The sequence below is a fragment of the Saimiri boliviensis genome, chromosome 7 (assembly GCF_048565385.1).
Source record: "Saimiri boliviensis isolate mSaiBol1 chromosome 7, mSaiBol1.pri, whole genome shotgun sequence".
Lineage (NCBI taxonomy): Eukaryota > Metazoa > Chordata > Mammalia > Primates > Cebidae > Saimiri > Saimiri boliviensis.
In genome coordinates, this window is record NC_133455.1 from 1,522,596 (window position 1) to 1,539,746 (window position 17,151).

The window sequence follows — 17,151 nt, forward strand, 5'->3', positions numbered from 1 at the left end:
TACTACCACTACCATGGTTAGAAAGCAATGAGGAGGTAACTTTACAAAAAAAACAAAGTATCTTATGAACATAGGTTGGCTACCAACCCTGAATAAGGTTTAAAAGTATGTGGTTTAGGGCCAGGCACGGTGACTCACGACTCACGCCTGTAATCTAGCACTGTGGGAGGCCAAGGTGGGTGCTTCATGAGGTCAAGAGATCAAGACCATCCTGACTAACATGGTGAAATTCCATCTCTACTAAAAATACACAAAATTAGCTGGGCATGGGGGCATGTGCCTGTAGTCCCAGCTACTGGGGAGGCTGAGGCAGGAGAATCGCTTGAACCTGGGAAATGGAGGCTGCAGTGAGCTGAGATCATACCACTGCACTCCAGCCTGGGCAACAGAGCGAGACTCTGTCTCAAAAACAAAACAAAACAAAACAAAACAAAAAAGTATCTAGTTTGGAAAAAACCATTCTTTATTATGCAGACTTTAGGTAAATTGTTTTCCATTTAAGAATATCATGATCATTCCTACTAAACAATGAGATTTAAAAAATACAGACAACATATAAACATGCATACGTTACAACACCTGAGGAAAGGAAACGTTTTTCTAACTGAAATCCAACGGGGAAGGCTTTTGTTTAGTAAAGCTGATGGAGCCCCGACAGGGGGCTAACACCGCTCCCCCTCCTTCAAAATTCCATTAATATGAACTCAAACTTCAGAGGAGGCACTGGGAGAGGGAATTAAGATATCTACAGGTCAGAAAACCCACAGGAATGTAAGGTTTCCTAAGAGCTTTGGAAAAGGCTTGAGCTCAGACCCATCGAGGGACCAGGAAGGAGGTGGTAGGACATGAAGAAGGGAAATTATTTAGCAAGGAACCCCAGGGGCAGCGGGGCCAGCCCTCTCCTCATGGGATTGGGGAGAAAAAACTCAAACACCAGCTTTGCCCAGAGCCCCAAGTAAGTATCAGACTGAGTCAAAATTCAAAGGCAAAAATACAAATACAGAAATATTAGCAGTAAACATAGGAAAATATCTTCAAACTCTTGGGGGTGGGAAAAGTCTTCCAAAATAAGCTTTAAAATCCTGAAGCGATAAGGAACAGAGGAACACATGCCACTCTGTATCTGCAGGGAGAGTTGTGTGATCAGTTACAAGACAAAGCACCGTGAGAAAGTATCTGCAGGAGACACTGAGGACCAAGAGCTCACGTTCATCAGACACGAGGAGTCCTGGCCAATCACTCCACAGCAGTGGGAGAATCAATCAACACTTCTTCCCTCCACACCCACTTTCCATGGTCACATACTACCTAAATTATGATGAAATAACGCTCTCATCTGCAAAGATCTGATAAAGCTTAACTTTAGTGCTTTAAAGCTCTAGAGTCGGTCCAATGGTTGGAACCCCAGGCCTGACCCTCACACGTCTAACTTAGGACAGTTACTTTTAACTTTCCAAATCTTAACATCTGGAAGCAACTATATCTACTTCATAGAGTTTATTTTTTATTTTTTGAGATAGGATCTAGCCCTGTTGTCTAGGCTGGAGTACAGTGGTATCATATCAGCTCACTACAACCTCCCCCTCCAGGGTTCAAACCATTCTCCCACCTCAGCCTCCTGAGCAGCTGGTACTACAGGCATGTTACCACCATGCCTGGCTATTTTTTTAAAAAATTTTTTGTAGAAGCGGAGTTTCACCATATTGCCCAGGCTGGTTTCGAACTCCTGGGCTCAAGTGACTCTCCCACCTTGGCCTCCCAAAGTGCTGGGATTACAGACGTGAGCCACTGCACCTGGCCTGTAGAGTTATTTTCAGTATTAACTGAAGAGATATGCCTAAAGAAGCACACAGTACAGTGTCTGGTCCATAGCAGGTGCTCAATAAAGGCTGGTTCTGTTATCATTCGTTAACAAAGTAAATGTTGCACCTAACAGCAACTATCAAATCCTTCCCCACTTTTCTCCTGCTCATAAAATGTGGGCACAGGAGGAAAGCGGGGGAGACTTGCAGCGAGCAGATTTCCCTTGCAACTGCGGCGTCCTGCTCACGGCGACCACTGCTGCTGAGGTCCTCACGCTCTCGGGAGGTGAGTCAAGTGTTAGAGAACGGGCAGGCCAGGTGAGACCCTCTGAGCCTGTGGCTCAGAGCCCCATGGGCACCATCTGCTCCGGAGACTCAGGAGAGGAGGCGGGTGAGAGGACAGGTTGAGCAGCAGCCTCTCCACCTCCCACCCACGGCCACTGCCTCAGTGCCCGACGGACCCAAACACAACAAAACACAATGGGGGACGGGCCCGGGGTGGGGACCCTGGGCAGGACCCTAGGAAAGGGACAGCAACAGTACGTGCCACGTTGGCACAAATGATGCCGGGCTACGATGTATGAAGAAACAGATCCTGACGTCCCGTGGAAGATAAAAATGTGCACATGGAATCACTCTGTAAAGCTGAAAACAAAGCTCTATGACCACCCTAGGGGCTGAACTCAGAGGCTCAGCTGGCCTCCGGGCCAGGAGAGCTGCGTGGGAGTCTACCACGGGTAGGGCGAGGATCAGCAGGACCCAGTGTCTCAAGCAGGAGGAAGAACACAACTCTGGGTGACATCGCTTCTTATTTTTAAAAAAGTATTTTCCTTTTTTAAGACAGGGTATCGATCTGTCACCCAGGCTGGAATGTAGTGCCACAATCATAGCTCACTGCAGCCTCTACCTCCTGGGCTCAAGTGATTTTCCTACCTCATCCTCCCAAGTAGCTGGGACCACAGGCTCGCACCACCACACTGGGTTATTACTTGTACTTGTCTGCAGAGATGGGAGCTCACTATGTTGCCCAGCCTAGTCCCTCCTGGCCTCAAGTGATCCTCCCACCTTAGTCTCCTAAAGGGCTGGGATTCCAGGTGTGAGCCACTGTACCCAGCCTGGGGTGCCATAATTTCTAACGACTTCTTACTCTTCATCCAAAAGCCTCAGGGAACCTGTTATCATTAGGTTCTAAACCAACATTTTAGTTTAAAAACCAAGAACCTCCTGAAGTACCTGCTGTCTTTACCAACCACTCCAACCTTCCCTTGTGGCTGACTTAAACCAAGCCCTGCCCCTGCGGCGGCAGTGGTCTACTTAAACACGAGTCAGCAATTCTGAGGCCTAGTCACCAAAACAACTGATGACGCAGACACTTCCGTCTTCTACATTTTCTCCACCGACATGGACACCACAGTGTATAACTTACACAATGAATTACTGCCAAAAAAAAAAATCACAGTAACTATGAGAATGAAATACTGACACTGGCATAAAGTGAATGAAAGACGCAAATGAGAGACTCAGTCAAGCACTGTTTCCACAGAGTCAAAACAACTCTCTACTCAGGAGGCCTTTTATAAAATGGATCATTAGAAGAAACTTGAGTAAGATAGCAAGTCACCACACACTAAGACTTATTTTGCTCTCCAGTGAGTGACAAGTACGTTTGATTCTGGAAGACTGTTAAGAGCTTAGCGATGCTTATTTTGGCTGAGAACACAAAGCCATGAAATATTTTAATAGAAATGAAGGCAAGAAAAATTCTCTTATACCTCTATACTCATATTTGAATAAAAAATTCAAAAATAATTAACACTAAAAACAAGTAAAATTCCAGTCAACCTGACATAAACTTTTTAGCATGAAATAGAGATGGAACATTTAGTATTTAATCAAAATGGGGCAACTGTGATCTTTAAAGCTTCATTTTCATTTGTCTCTCATGCATAATAAGCATATTTCAGAACAAGCTGGAATACAACGTATACCAATACACAGAAATTAATACAAGTCTTAGGATATCAAATCTTTGAGTAACTTCAGCTTTACTACAGCAAAATGATCAACACTAGAAACAGAGAAACACACCTGTGTAGTAATACAGTTTGGATCTGTGTCCCCACCCCAATCTCATGTCCAACTGTTGTCCCCAGTGTTGGAGGTGGGGCCTGGTGGGAGCTAACTGGGTCATGGGGGTGGGTCCTTCAGGAAGAGTTTAGCACCATCTCCTCGGTGCTGTTCCCGTGGGAGACAGAGAGTGAGCTGTGGTAAGATCTGGTCATTTAAAAGTGTGTGGCACCTCCCTGACTTCCTCCTGCTCTGGCCATGAGTCAAGACATGCCTGCTCCCTCTTCACCTTCCTCCGTGACCCCGAGCTTCCCGAAGCCTCCCAGAAGCAGAAGCTGCCAGGCTTCCTGTACAGCCTGCACAAGTGCAAGCCAATTCAACCTCTTCCTTACAAACTACCCAGCCTCAGGTATTTCTTCATAGCTGTGCAAGCACAGACCAACACAAGTAGTAACTACACTAGGCAAAATCCAAACGTTATTTTACCCATATTTGCAAGAATGAAAGAGAGGGAGAGGATATGTAAATGAATAAGGGAAGAGAAGGAATGCACTGGAGGCAGGAATTACAAGGGCTATTTTTATATCACACTTCATCATACAATGAAGGGTAAGAAAAAAAAATAAAAGGCAAGAACCATCAAATTCATGCTGAACGACGTGAGAGTGCCAACAGTGAGAGCAGAGGCAAGGCGAGACGCTCCTTCTGTGTGGCATTTCCCCAGCACCCACCATGCAGCGTGGATTCAGGATGCGGGACACAAACAAGCATCCGAACGCTTGCACCTGTGCCACCTGTAATCCAGTTAGGGAATGTCCAAGAAAAAACTCCCCGCTGCGCGTGAACACTGGAGTCCTTCCCAGGTACAGACGTGCAGCGACAAGACGCTGAAGCTCCCTGGTACACATACGAACATCCCATCGGGCATGGGGACTGACGATGGCATCTTAGTTAAGACCATGGTTCCCAACCACCATTTATTAGCCAAATTCTTGACTATCCTACATCTCAGTCTCTTCATCTGCTCGAGAGAAATAGTAACGGCAGTTCTCTTATCGGGCTGTTAGCATTAAGTAAGATAATATGTAAAAAGCAGATTAGCACAGTGACTGGAATATAGAAATCCCTCAATGAATATTCAGGAGAAAAAAGAAAAAAATCCTGGTTGGGGCCTTAACACGTGTTATAACTTAATTTAACGTGATGTAACTGAAATAGCAGGACAGGTCAATGCTGAACAGACAGTAACCGGCTGCAAAGCCCTCAGAGGAAAACCAGGGTGGAATTCCTCTTCATCAGTGGAAGGGCAGCCTGGAGATGCCTCAGGGACCTGATCACAACACAGAAAACCACCAAGAAAATGTGACATGAAGTCCCCACGAAAATCACAGTTTAAAAAGCCAGAACAAAGCAATGTTACTGAAATCAACTCTCTCTCGAGCAAGAGTGCTTTTACGTCTGTGTGGTTAACAGTCCACTTGCCATTGATTTTTAGTTTTTCCAAGCTAGTAAAATCTGGGAATTCAACTATATCACCTCTGAAGCACACCCAACTCCCGAGTCCCTGATGCTCCAGCAGAGTTCTTTCGCTACCATTCTTCTCTTTTTATTGGAGGAAAATAAGTAGGGTGTGATCTTTTTCTCCACCAACTTACAAGCCATTTTAAAGCAGAATATGCCTGAAAAGCAGCTGTAATCATTATTGGGCTTTCTCACAAACAAGACTGGATCAGGACAAATGACGATGACAGCTAGTGCTCATGAGGAAGGACACATACCAGTTCCACATCAGACGGGACGTTCAATCCTAAGGGGGCAACGAAGGGCTCTTCATTTTCCTCTAAAGTTTCAGCCTCATTTTTTTCTGCATAAAAAGAAAATGTAAAAATTCAGAACAATGCAGGGAGGAAGGCACCTGCCAACAGCAGGCAGCAAGCCGGAAGCATGTGACTGGCTGGCTGTCCCTGCTTCTTTACCTTCTGTCATTACTTCTAGAAATCATTTTCAGCTTTCTCTTCTACTCCACCACATAAAGTGGAACTCACTTTACAAAATTCCAAATGAGGCAGGAGAGATGGCGGTGGTGGGGCGGTGGTGCAGCAGGAGTGTGTATAGGGTCAGAGTGCATGGTATTCCCTCGGTATATGCAAGGGATTGTTCTAGGGCCCCTGCAGACACCAAAATCCACATGTGCTCAAATTCCAAAGTTGGCCCATTTGAACCCACACATATAAAAAGCTGGCCCTCCATCTATGCGAGTCTCGCATCCCTCAATCTGCTATCTGGCTGAAAAAAATTCCTCATATAAGGACCTCCACAACTCAGACCTGTGTTGTCCACAGGTAGCTGCAGTTTAAACCCCTGCCCTGCCGTGCCCTGCTGCTTCCAGGATTCTGCTAAATGTCTCTGCTCCTCTCTGCTTCCTCATAGGCCGTGAAGGAGTCGTAGCTTCTACTCCCAGGGCCGAGTGGGGCTTAGGTAAGATAACCTATGTGACCATCTCTACCACAATCCTCCACACTTAGCAGGTACTCAATCCGTGTTCCTTTTCCCCTTCTGCTTCTCTTTCGGGTATGTATGTATTTAACTGCTGTCACTAAGGTAGCTCTCCAACTACTTCTGTGGATTCCTGACAGCATAACACAACACAAGGTAATCAATTCCTAGACAACTGATTTTCAGCTTTGAATTGTAAACTACCTGGGCATAACTGCCAAGATTCCCCCACCCAAGCAAACTGCCTTTCAAAAATAATCAATAATTTTCCATTTCTATTTATTCATTAACCATTTACTTAACAAACATTTGTCTGCTACGTGGTAGACAAGGTACTACACATTGTAACTTTCTGTATTCTAAGGTACCTAAGTATACCTCAAAAACACAGATGATTACCAGTTTGAAAAGATACAGTGAAATGTACAAAAATATCACAGCAAACTTTAAAAAGCTAACACTTTTAAGGATTTCAATGGTCTACTGAGATTCTTATTTCAAAACAGATGACATTAAAGAAGTAAACCTTAAATCTTCATCAAAATAAATGTTCTATCATATACAGTAAAGGCTCCTGAAGCAATCAATAACTTGCAAAGATCTCCTGTCAAGCCTCATTCCGTGAAATCAAGGAGCAATTTTAAGGAAGTTTCCTGGCACATAAAACTTGGGTATTCTGGTCTGATCAGATACAAGTTGATTACAGTTCCTATTCAGTTACAGTTATTTAACACTGTCCCATCCACTTCTGTTTGAGTCCCTTGGAGCTTAAAAGCTCCCTGTAATTAGCAATCCTGCTCCTCAGCTTCAGTAACCAAATGACCCAGTGTAATTAGGAGATATCAGAAACACTGGTTTGCAGAGATTTTCTACTGGCAAAACGCCAAGCAGCAGATGTGCCTTCTCAACATCTTTTTGCGAATGAGGCAGGGGTGTGTGTTTTAAAATACAACTTTTTACAGTCCAAGGAAGACTGCCTTAAAAAAAAAAAATTAAGGCTGGGCATGGTGGCTCACACCCATAATCCCAGCACTTTGGGAGGCCAAGGCAGGCAGATCACTTGAGGTCAGGAATTTGAGACCAGCCTGGCCGACATGGCAAAACTCTGTCTCTGTTAAAAATACAAAAATTAGCCAGATGTGGTAGGGGGCACCTGTAATCCCAGCTATTTGGGAGACTGAGGCACAATAATCGCTTGAACCCGAGAGGTGGAGGTTGCAGTCAGCTGAGATTGTGCCACTGCTCTCCAGCCTGGGTGACAGAGTGAGACTCTGTCCCAAAAAATAAAATAAGCAGCCATAAAAACGATGTGTTCGTGTCCTTTGTAGGGACAGGGAGGAACCTGGAAACCATCATTCTCAGCAAACTGGCACAAGAACAGAAAATCAAACACTGCATGTTCTCACTCACAGGCAGGTGTTGAACAGTGAGAACACATGGACACAGGGAGGGGAGCATCACACACTGAGGTCTGTGGGCGGGGGGGACTAGGGGAGTGACAGTGGTGGGTAGGGAGTTGGGGAGGGATAATAAGGGGAGAAATGCTAGATATAGGTGATGGCAATACACACTGTCATGTATGTACTTATGCAACAATCCTGCATGTTCTTCACATGGAACCAGAACCAAAAATGCAATTTTTTATATATATATATATAAAATTAATTAAAAAAGACAACTTTTACTATGTTTTCCTAAAATGGAAAAAATGATTAAAACATTGTCTATGTAAATAGCCTTTCATTAACGTTAAATTGTTCACAAAAATAAAGGCATTCTAACATATCCTTTTGGGATGGATGGGTTAGATTTGTTCTATTCTTATATAAATAGCTTTATTTACAAAAACAGCTTTAGTAGCACAAAATAAAAACCAACCATTGCAATACAAACTCAGATTTAAATAAATTCAAATAATCTCTTGCTTAAAAAATGGATATATAGCGAGGGCCTGTCCCCACCCCGGTTAGTCCCCTAAAAGAGGAAAAAAATGAATATAGAATAATGATGAAAAAGTATGAAAACCCAAAGGATAGAAACTTGGCTGAAAATAGTAAAGATCACAGAGATGGTGGATGCTTTTGGCTAATGTCACAAGGCTTCAAAATACTAAAAAACAACAGAATGATTTTGAAAATCAAGACATTTGTAGACATACTGATGGCTCAGGAAAAAAATTTTTTTATTTTAACAGAATGTGACATTAAAAGTGGTTGTTAGTGGCACTGGATTCTAATACAATGTGCACGTGTGTGTGTGTGTGTGTGTGTGTGTGTGTGTGTGTTAGGTGTTTTATATTAATATTAATGCAGGTTAAACAAAATGTCAAGCTCTAAGTTTTATGTGGGCCAATATCCATTAAGAAAATTAATTATCACATAAGGCAATGTTCTGAAAACATGACTACAGAATGAAAAGAAGTAACATCGTAAAATACTAAAGAGAACTTTATGTTAAGGGGAAAGCAAATGAATCCTCAGAAAATAAACTAAGTCATGCGAAGTCCTCAAAATTCAATAATCATAACAAACTCAACATCATGTAGCCCAATAATTACACCGAGACAATGGTCCACCATCTAAGCATAGGGGCTGACAAACTATAAAATGCCAAAGAGCATTAATAAATATCTTTGGCCAAAGATATGGGTCATACAGTCTGTTTTGTTTCTTCAACTCTGCTGCTGAAGTGCAAAAGGGGCAACAGACAACAGGTAAACAAATGAGCCTTGCTGTGTTCCAATAAAACTTTGTTACTTTCTTTCAAATATTTTAGATCTGTGGTCCGTTGAATCCACAGATGTGGACCTGATAAGCTGACTGTATCTCAACTCTTCATTTGTGAAGTGGCAATAGTAACCACTCCTTCCTTCTGATAAAAAACACCACAGACACAAAGCCAAACTAATGTATGTGGTTTAGAGATAAGACAACAAAGTCAGAACAATCCAGAACCCTGGAAAGAACAGCTTATTCCAGATAAACGAATGGGTGTTTACTTTTTAGACCTGCTAGAACATTTCAAGTGCATCGTAACTTCTGAGGGATGGGTAGGTTTGAAAGTCAATGCAAAAAGTCTTAAATATCTGAACTAGCGTTAACACAGTACAATTAAAACTACACTTGAAAGTTTCTCTACAAGCTCAGAAAACAGAACTGTGCAACAGTAATTCCTGTGCCTACAAAGTGAGGAGGACTAAAGGGAGGCAAACAGAAAGCCCGTGCGGGTGTTTGCCCCACATCCCGTTATTCCATTAGGGTCACAGCCCTTGGGGAGTGCAGGTGGGTAGAACCCTAGTGCAGCCACAGGACCGAAGGGCAGACATTATTTTGCTTTAATACTAAACCGCTATAATTGCTTCACACTTGTTAAAAGATGTGTTACTGGGCTGCATGTGGCGGCTCAGGCCTGCAATCCCAGCACTCTGGGAGACCAAGGCAGTGGGATCACCTGAGCCCAGGAGTTTGAGACTAGCTTGGCCAACACAGTGGGACCCCATTTCTTTTTAAAAAAATTATTGTATATTTTATAATAAAAAAATTTAAAAAGATAAAAAAAGTGTTACTTAAGGAGAAACCAATGAAGTTCTGAATAACAGATTAGTTCTACAATTAAATCTCCATTTGATGTAATTCCAATTGACCATACTAAACACTTGAATCAGTTCCCAAAGTTAACGTTCTCCTTTGCTTTAAACAGAATATCCTGAATACAGGGACTCATCTTCAACGTGTCAGGTCCATGTTGCCACTATTGGTAACTAATGACTGACCATGACGCGGCGCTATGGCAGTGAAGCTCTCGGCGCCTACTGAGATGACTAAGGATGTGTGTCTACACTACATGAGCCCAGCTTTTTCAGCCACTCTACTTTTTATATTCAAAGTTTCCCATGTTAATCCAGCAAAGCATGTATTTAAAATCTTTAATTTAAAATACTGTGGTAAATGCATACCCTAGGTCGTACCAAGGCTACCAGGAAGCCCTGTGCTGTTTTCTGTGTAGCAGTAACTCATTCCCATGTAGGTGTCCTTCCACTGGACACGTGTCACTGTCTCAGTTGTGGAGGGACATGGAGAAGCAGGTTAGTCAGAGGGCGGTGATGTTAACTTATCCCAATGTCGCCTATTCTTTCACTGCCTCAAGAACGAATCCCTGAGGATACTAAGGAACACGTTACCAATTTAGAAACAAATAATCTGGAGCGAGTAATTCTGTTACCTGAGTCAAAGAGAAATCAACGATCCAATGCACCAACTTTCCACCTCCACTAATCACTCCTTTTCTAGGTTTCAACTTTGTTTTACCAAAAGAAGGAATGGCACTCCCGTCTTCTCCTGTGGTTGCAGCGTGTTATCCCGAGCGCCGGAGACGCGTCCTGCAGACCTGACCACGGTGCACACAGCCTGTGCGTACGTGTGCAGCCTGACACCAGCAGCCTGGGCAGCCCCTCACCTCTCTGCTTGGAAGGCTCCTCCTCCTCCGTCGGCTCTGATGGGTCGTAATAGTCGCTACCGTAAGTGAACCCCACGGCATTGTAGCTCCCATCCTCTGCTAGTGCTTCACTCAACCTCTTGTATTCTTCCTCTTGAATAAAAATGAGAATCTTATCAACAAAAATAGAAAATTACTGAGAAAAGCTTCACATATTTCTAAAGTTGTAGCTATCAGTCAAGCATACAACATATTTTTTTCAACCTCCTTTTGAGGTAAAATATTTTCAAAAATGCACGCTTGTATCTATCAATATGTACTTTTGTCAGTACATGTTTACCCACAGACAGCTGAATACACGTCTTTTGTGGAAAATTTCTTCCTGCTGAGAAAATTTTGGGATTAAGAACTATATTAAAGACTGTTATGGCAAAGACAAGAACATCGATTTTATTTATACGATACTGGTAAAGAAGAACAGTTAGAGAGTTTGGTTTTTGTTTTTTTCAAACCCCAGTCTGCCCTCAAAAGCTGGGAAAATTCTTTGTGGCTCTATATATAAACTATCCTGAGGTCCTCTCAGAACGCAAAGACTCCTGTTTTTCCAATCCACTGGGTACTGTCAAGATAATATCAGAAAGAGTGAGTATAAAAAATGAATGGGAGTAAATTTTTAAATACTTAAAAAATTTTTAAAAGTTTGTGGCTTAAGTAAGTTTGTCTTGAGCAGTACCTTGCCTTGCCTCCTCCTCAAGCAAGTCCGTATGCAAGGCTAAATACCTCTCTTCATCACACAGGGCCTCTATTCGCGCCTCCTCTTCAGACAGCTGATAATCTCTGTTCCATGTGGAATACTCAGCATCGTACTCAGAAAGGTCATGCAGGTGACCACGTCCATCATATCTGTAATGTGAACAAGCTGGTCAATAAAAGGAAATTAACGTCTAGACTGGTGTGTGTGTGTGATGTTTTACATATATGTATACACACATACTTACCAATTAAAATAAAATAGAAATATTAAAACAAGTATAAAAATTCTCCCCAGACTTATATTTAATTTGGATAGTCATATCTCACCTACTTTTAAACTCAAGTTATCTTAACAAAGTCTAAAAAATTCCTTTCCACAGTAAGATAAAATTTATAACTAAAGGCAAACAATCCATTATTAGCAAAAATGGTATCCACTTCACTGGCAGTTCTTACCATTATGGTTTGGTCAACCATTCAATGCCACTTGCAAAAAATTATTATTTTTTTCTGAAACGTTAAATATCATAGCTTACATTCACACAAACCAAATACATAAATACCTATCCGTAAGAACCAAACGGTCGAAATTTCCTCGCTTCTCTCTGCTAGTCCCGAACTCTCAGGAGAGATCTTCACCAAAGAAACTTGCGTCCATTGGAGGTAAAATCTTGGCTAGGCTCGCCCCCTAGCCACTTGGCTGAGGAAATAAGTGCTGGGTTACGTGATAGAGAGACACACATACATCGGAACAGTGACATATACATGCAGTTTAAGGAGGTTCACTGGGAACAGAGCAAAACTATTAGAAGATACGGTATTAATATTTCCTTCCGAACTTTATACCCGCAGGAAATAACATACATGAAGACACATCCACGTTTTCTTGCATAGACCAAACAGTAGTTTAGCCAAATAAATAATGGGAGCACTTTCTGCTATGCTTTTCACATAAAGGACCCAGTGAGGATGCTGTCAACATGTAACTGTCAGATAATGAGTTCGTGAATTTTACTTAAAGCACTCAGATTTAGGATTTCAAAAACAAATGCAGAGAAACAAACAAAAGTCTGCCTAATTTTTAAATGCTGACTTTTGTAATGGGAACCAAAAATATTAATGTAGACCCAAAAAAGACATTTACAGGAAAAAAGCCAAAAATTCCATGGGAGTCAAGTGACTGCATTTTATTAAATATCAAAATTATTTGACTTTGATGTAAACCTCCTTAACTTACAAATGTAGATTCTTATTCAAAATGTTACACTTGTACATGTGCAGCGTTTGCTCCCCACCCGTTTTGGAAGACCTAACTCAAATCATGTACAGAATGACAGGAAAACTGTACAGAGAGCTCAGACTTCATCGTTTACCAACCTTTAATGATAAATACCACAAGTGACACTTTGGAAAAGCAAGCCTGATAACTCAGGCGACACATTCAATATAAACCAAGGTGTGAAGGCACAGCACGCTTGAGCAGAGGGCAGAGCCATCAGATCCGGAGATGATCTGATTCCACAGCCCTCCCTCTACCAGTTCTTGTTTTCTAGCTCTAACTCCAAGTGGAAACCTCAAGGATGGGAAAAGGCCTATCTGGTCATTAATGTGTCCATTCTGGCCAGCTCAGAGGTCATCCCTACAGTCATGTTCCAGGGCTTTGCAGAATCCAGTTTTAATGGTCTCAAACGATGGGCTGTCTTCACGTGGAGAGACTATTCCACAGTTTAATGGTTGGTCATGGTTAGCTTTTCAGTCCGGGCCCCAGAAGTAGCCGAACAGGCGAAAAAGAAAAAAAAACCACCCCACAACAACCTCAAAACCCAGAGAGGCGGGGAAGGGGGACTGAAAAAATGGAAGGGAATAGGGGAGCAAACTACCTACATCATGTAATGTCATCCTTTTCAAATCAAACGCCTTTAGAAATCCGTAATCCCAGGCCCCTGCTGCCCATAAGCGCTAGACACCCTCCAGAGTGATGACCTGAAGCAGGTTTGATTTGAAAAGAAACAACACATCTGTATCCCAGCTCCACCCTTCAGTTTTAAGAGACAGTGAAACCAGCCCTAAGAACACTCTCTCTTCCAAGAGCAAGGCCAGGGTCCGCACGAAGTCAACTGGCCGCACACTGGGGGGCAACTGCGCTCACTACCTCAATCTCTCAGACTCGTCGGATTGTCACCTGGGAGGGGGCCGCTCCGGGCAGTCACACGTGAAGCCGGCAAAGTGCGGCGCTCCACCGAGGGCGCTGGGGACATGACCGGTTAAGGCTAACTCACAGGGTCCGGCTTCTAACTACCGGCTGAGTGTGCGGCGGTTCGGAAGAATAAAGGCATGCCTCCCAGGCTGCCCTCCTAGTACACCGAGCGGTGGGAACGCGGCGGGGGGAGAAAAGCAGCGCACGACCCCATGACACCGCCGGGCGGCAGGCCCCGGGGCGCTCAGAAGGAAACCCCGGACACCGGCAGCCTTCACCGCGCGGAGTCGCCAACTCCAGCCCAGCGACAGGGGTGAGGGGTCGAGAGGGGCTGCGGGAGCAGAGACGATCCCTCCGGCGACGGACGCGGCGCGCAAGTCCAGCCAGTGACTTAGGGCAGGTTTCACCGTCCCCTTCCCCCCACACCACAAGAAAGAGGTGGGGACAGAAGAGGTGTCCCCCAGATCCCCACGGGCTCCAGAAAACTCTCTGCAGTCCTTGCCATCAAGTCAACATCAGACGAAATCAAGCGGGTGAGGGAAGGGGAGGATCGACGGGTGGGGGGAGGAACCGACCTGTCGATGAGGATCTTGTGGTCCCCCATCCAGGGGATGAGGTGCTGTCCCTGTTCCTGAGCCAGGGCCCGCTCGTCGTCCCGGAACAGCTTGCAGGCATAGCCAAAAACCAAGAGCTCCACTCGGTTCCCCCCACCGCCGGCGCCGCCAGGCCCGGCCTCCTCCTTCGCTCCGCTTTTCCTCTCGGGTTTGGCGCGGCCCCCGCCCGCGCCGTACATGACAGCGTCCCCGGCGTCCAGGCTTGTCCTCTTCTGTGCCGCACGACGTCCCTGATACCTCCACTTGGCCTACCCCTTCAGTCAAAGCCGCCGCATCGCGGACCCAACCTGAACACTGCCGCCATAGCGGGCCACAAAATGGTGGAGGCGCAGCTTCCGGCAGGGGGGCCCGCACTTCCGGTCGAAGGACCGGCAGATTCGCGATGGCTCGGAGGTGTTTTAGCCGCTAGAAAATACTTTGGCTTTAATTTCTGCACTAAGATGCGTCGCCCCAACAGGAGCTGCTGCATTCGGTGGAAAGCGCAATTTTAATGTCCGTTTTCTAGGACAGCCGTCAGGAACGTGACGAAAGCGCGGCGTGGGATCGAGCGCCGGTTTCCCGGGCGGCCAGTCAGGCGGCCACGGAGCGGGAGGGACGGAGGGAGGGCCCGGCGCGCTCCGGGCTCGGGCGCGTCCTCGCGGGTGGCGGCAGCCCGCGCGCGTGCGGAAGCCTCGGGCCCCCCCGGGCCGCCGCGCCCCTCGCCGTGTCCGAGTCTCCGGGGCCGGCCGTGCTCTGCCCGGGGTGGCGCTGCCCTTTTCCGTTGCCCCGTTTCCTTCTCCGTCCCTGGGGGACCTGGCCGGCGACCCGCCCAGCGTTGAACGTTTCCGAGGCGGCAGAGGGCCCCGCGCCGTAAATCCCCCGCGGGCGGCGGGATTTCGGGGCTCTGGGACCTGGGTCCGGAGGAGGCGGTCTGGCGGTGCAGGGGGACCCCAGGCTGGAGACTGGCCTCCCGAATGCAGCGCGGTTTGCTGGGTGTCTTTCCTCCCGGGCCGCGGTGTCCCCCGAGGTGGTTGCATTAGGATCTTTCGGCCCCTTTCAGCTCAATCATTCGAAGTCAGACAGGGAAGGGGGCGGGAGGGCAAGACCGTAGGCGTTGGGATCGGATACCCCCGTGTCTGCCCTTGACCGGATCCGGGCCTCAGATCCCCTGTCCATGAACATGGCCTCTTTCTACCAGTGATGTTGACGTGAGATGTCGATGAACTGACTTTTGGAAATGAAGAAACGGGCAGGTCCCACCAAACATCTTTTGTTCCGGTTTCCCCTGACCGGGTCATGCTTCTGTCTTCATTTGTCAGGTCCGTTTCTCAGCCTGGCCTGGCGCGTCTGCGTGGTCCGGAGTTCCCCCTCACTGGTGGCCCACTTGTGCCTGCCGGTTTGTCTTTGTGCCACTCATGCCCACCTTAGGTTACATCCGATGTTCGGCATCCCACTAGAATTAGCTTTAGGAGATCACCTTCGCATCTTCAGTGCTTAGAACGGGGCTTAGCACACTGTGGGCCACATACTGGTTCACGGCTGTACAACGGGCTGGGACAGCAGCAAACATGCCTGGCCAGGCCGTCGTCTTCCTGTCTGACTCTGCTCTGCTGCTCTGCTGCTGCCGAGGAAGATGGACGCGTCTTGGTAAAAACACTGTGGGTTGCCCGCAGGCATATACACTAGTCTGTTGGGGTGCTGGGCTCCCTCTAGGCTTTCCCTTGGGTTCAGGTGTGGGGTGCTAAAGCAAATGAGAAACAGGCCATTAGCTTGAGATCAACTCTAACACCAGTGCCTATGCAAGCAAACCAGAAGCCAATCAAGTATTGTCTCTGCTTCCATGTTGGGTCTATGAAAGCTTGTTCCTCGTGTTGCAGAGTGGAACTCTCTGAACCTCTTCTGTTTCTGCATGCTGCCTGATTCATGAATTGTCATGCCTCAAATAAACTTGAATATGTTTTGTGTAAAGTTTTTTTTATTAACAGTTCTGGTGTGAGAAATGCGATCGGAAGGTCCCCCATCCCCTCAGTGGTGGCCCCTGGGAAGAGTGAGTAGGCAGGTGCAGGTGCTTCATTGTGCAAGGCAGTTCTCCGGATAGCCTTGGGCCTACCCACTTCTACCTTTTCCTTCGTAGTTTTCAAGAGTAACTGCATAACACGCTGGGATGCAACATGCTGAGACGTGGAGGGACTGGCTGAAATAGCCCAGGCTCTGTTCCAGTTCTCCCCTGGAAACAGAAGGGCCTTCAACATGCTAGCCTAGTGATTAGCCACGTCCCTGACATGTGGTGTATAATTTGGGTGGGCTGCTTTCTGGGATCTCTTACCTGTGGTGTAAGTGAGGAATGTGCAGTCGAGACTCCATCCACCTGGGCAGCTTTCTGAGTGTTGGGGATCCTAGCCTTCAGTTGTCCCCTACCACCTGTCTGTTGGTAATAAGTGCACTGCATGTAAATTCCTGCTTATGAGAATTCAGAACAGGTTGGAAACCAGCGCCCAGTGGTCCTGCTTCACACACTGAGCCATTTGTGCTCGTGGCTTCTCACTGCACATTTGGAGGCCACCACTCGTAGGCCCTGCTTGGCTACAAACCCTGCAACTTGTGTCGAATTCTTAAAGTTTATTTGAGCATTTTAAATCTGATGCAGATTTAAATCTGGTCCAGAAGTTATGACAGAAACTGGACTGGCTGCAGTACAAGGCCTGTGGGACAGGACTGAGTTCAGGAGGAGGATTATGGTGGGAAAGGTTACGAGAATCCCGGGAATGACGGCTTCATTTGGATCCAGGGAGTCTGGAACTCCACCTGG

General features: G+C 46.0%; 1 protein-coding gene across 3 annotated transcripts in view; it reads right to left on the reverse strand.

Moving 5' to 3' along the window:
• The window catches only part of SFSWAP (splicing factor SWAP), an 88,287-nt gene extending 73,586 nt beyond the window's left edge, over positions 1-14,701 (reverse strand). For 2 of the 3 annotated variants that reach the window (XM_074402010.1, XM_003937090.3), the window contains exons 1-4: positions 14,325-14,701; positions 11,533-11,702; positions 10,821-10,952; positions 5,648-5,733 (exon numbers count right to left, since the gene is read on the reverse strand). In XM_074402010.1, coding sequence (XP_074258111.1) covers positions 5,648-5,733; positions 10,821-10,952; positions 11,533-11,702; positions 14,325-14,542 — 606 coding nt within the window. In that variant the 5' untranslated portion in view covers positions 14,543-14,701. Of the gene's footprint in view, positions 1-5,647; positions 5,734-10,820; positions 10,953-11,532; positions 14,268-14,324 lie in introns of those variants that run through there. The other variant, XM_010347619.3, reaches the window with a different exon arrangement.
• Between the last annotated feature and the right edge of the window lie 2,450 nt (positions 14,702-17,151).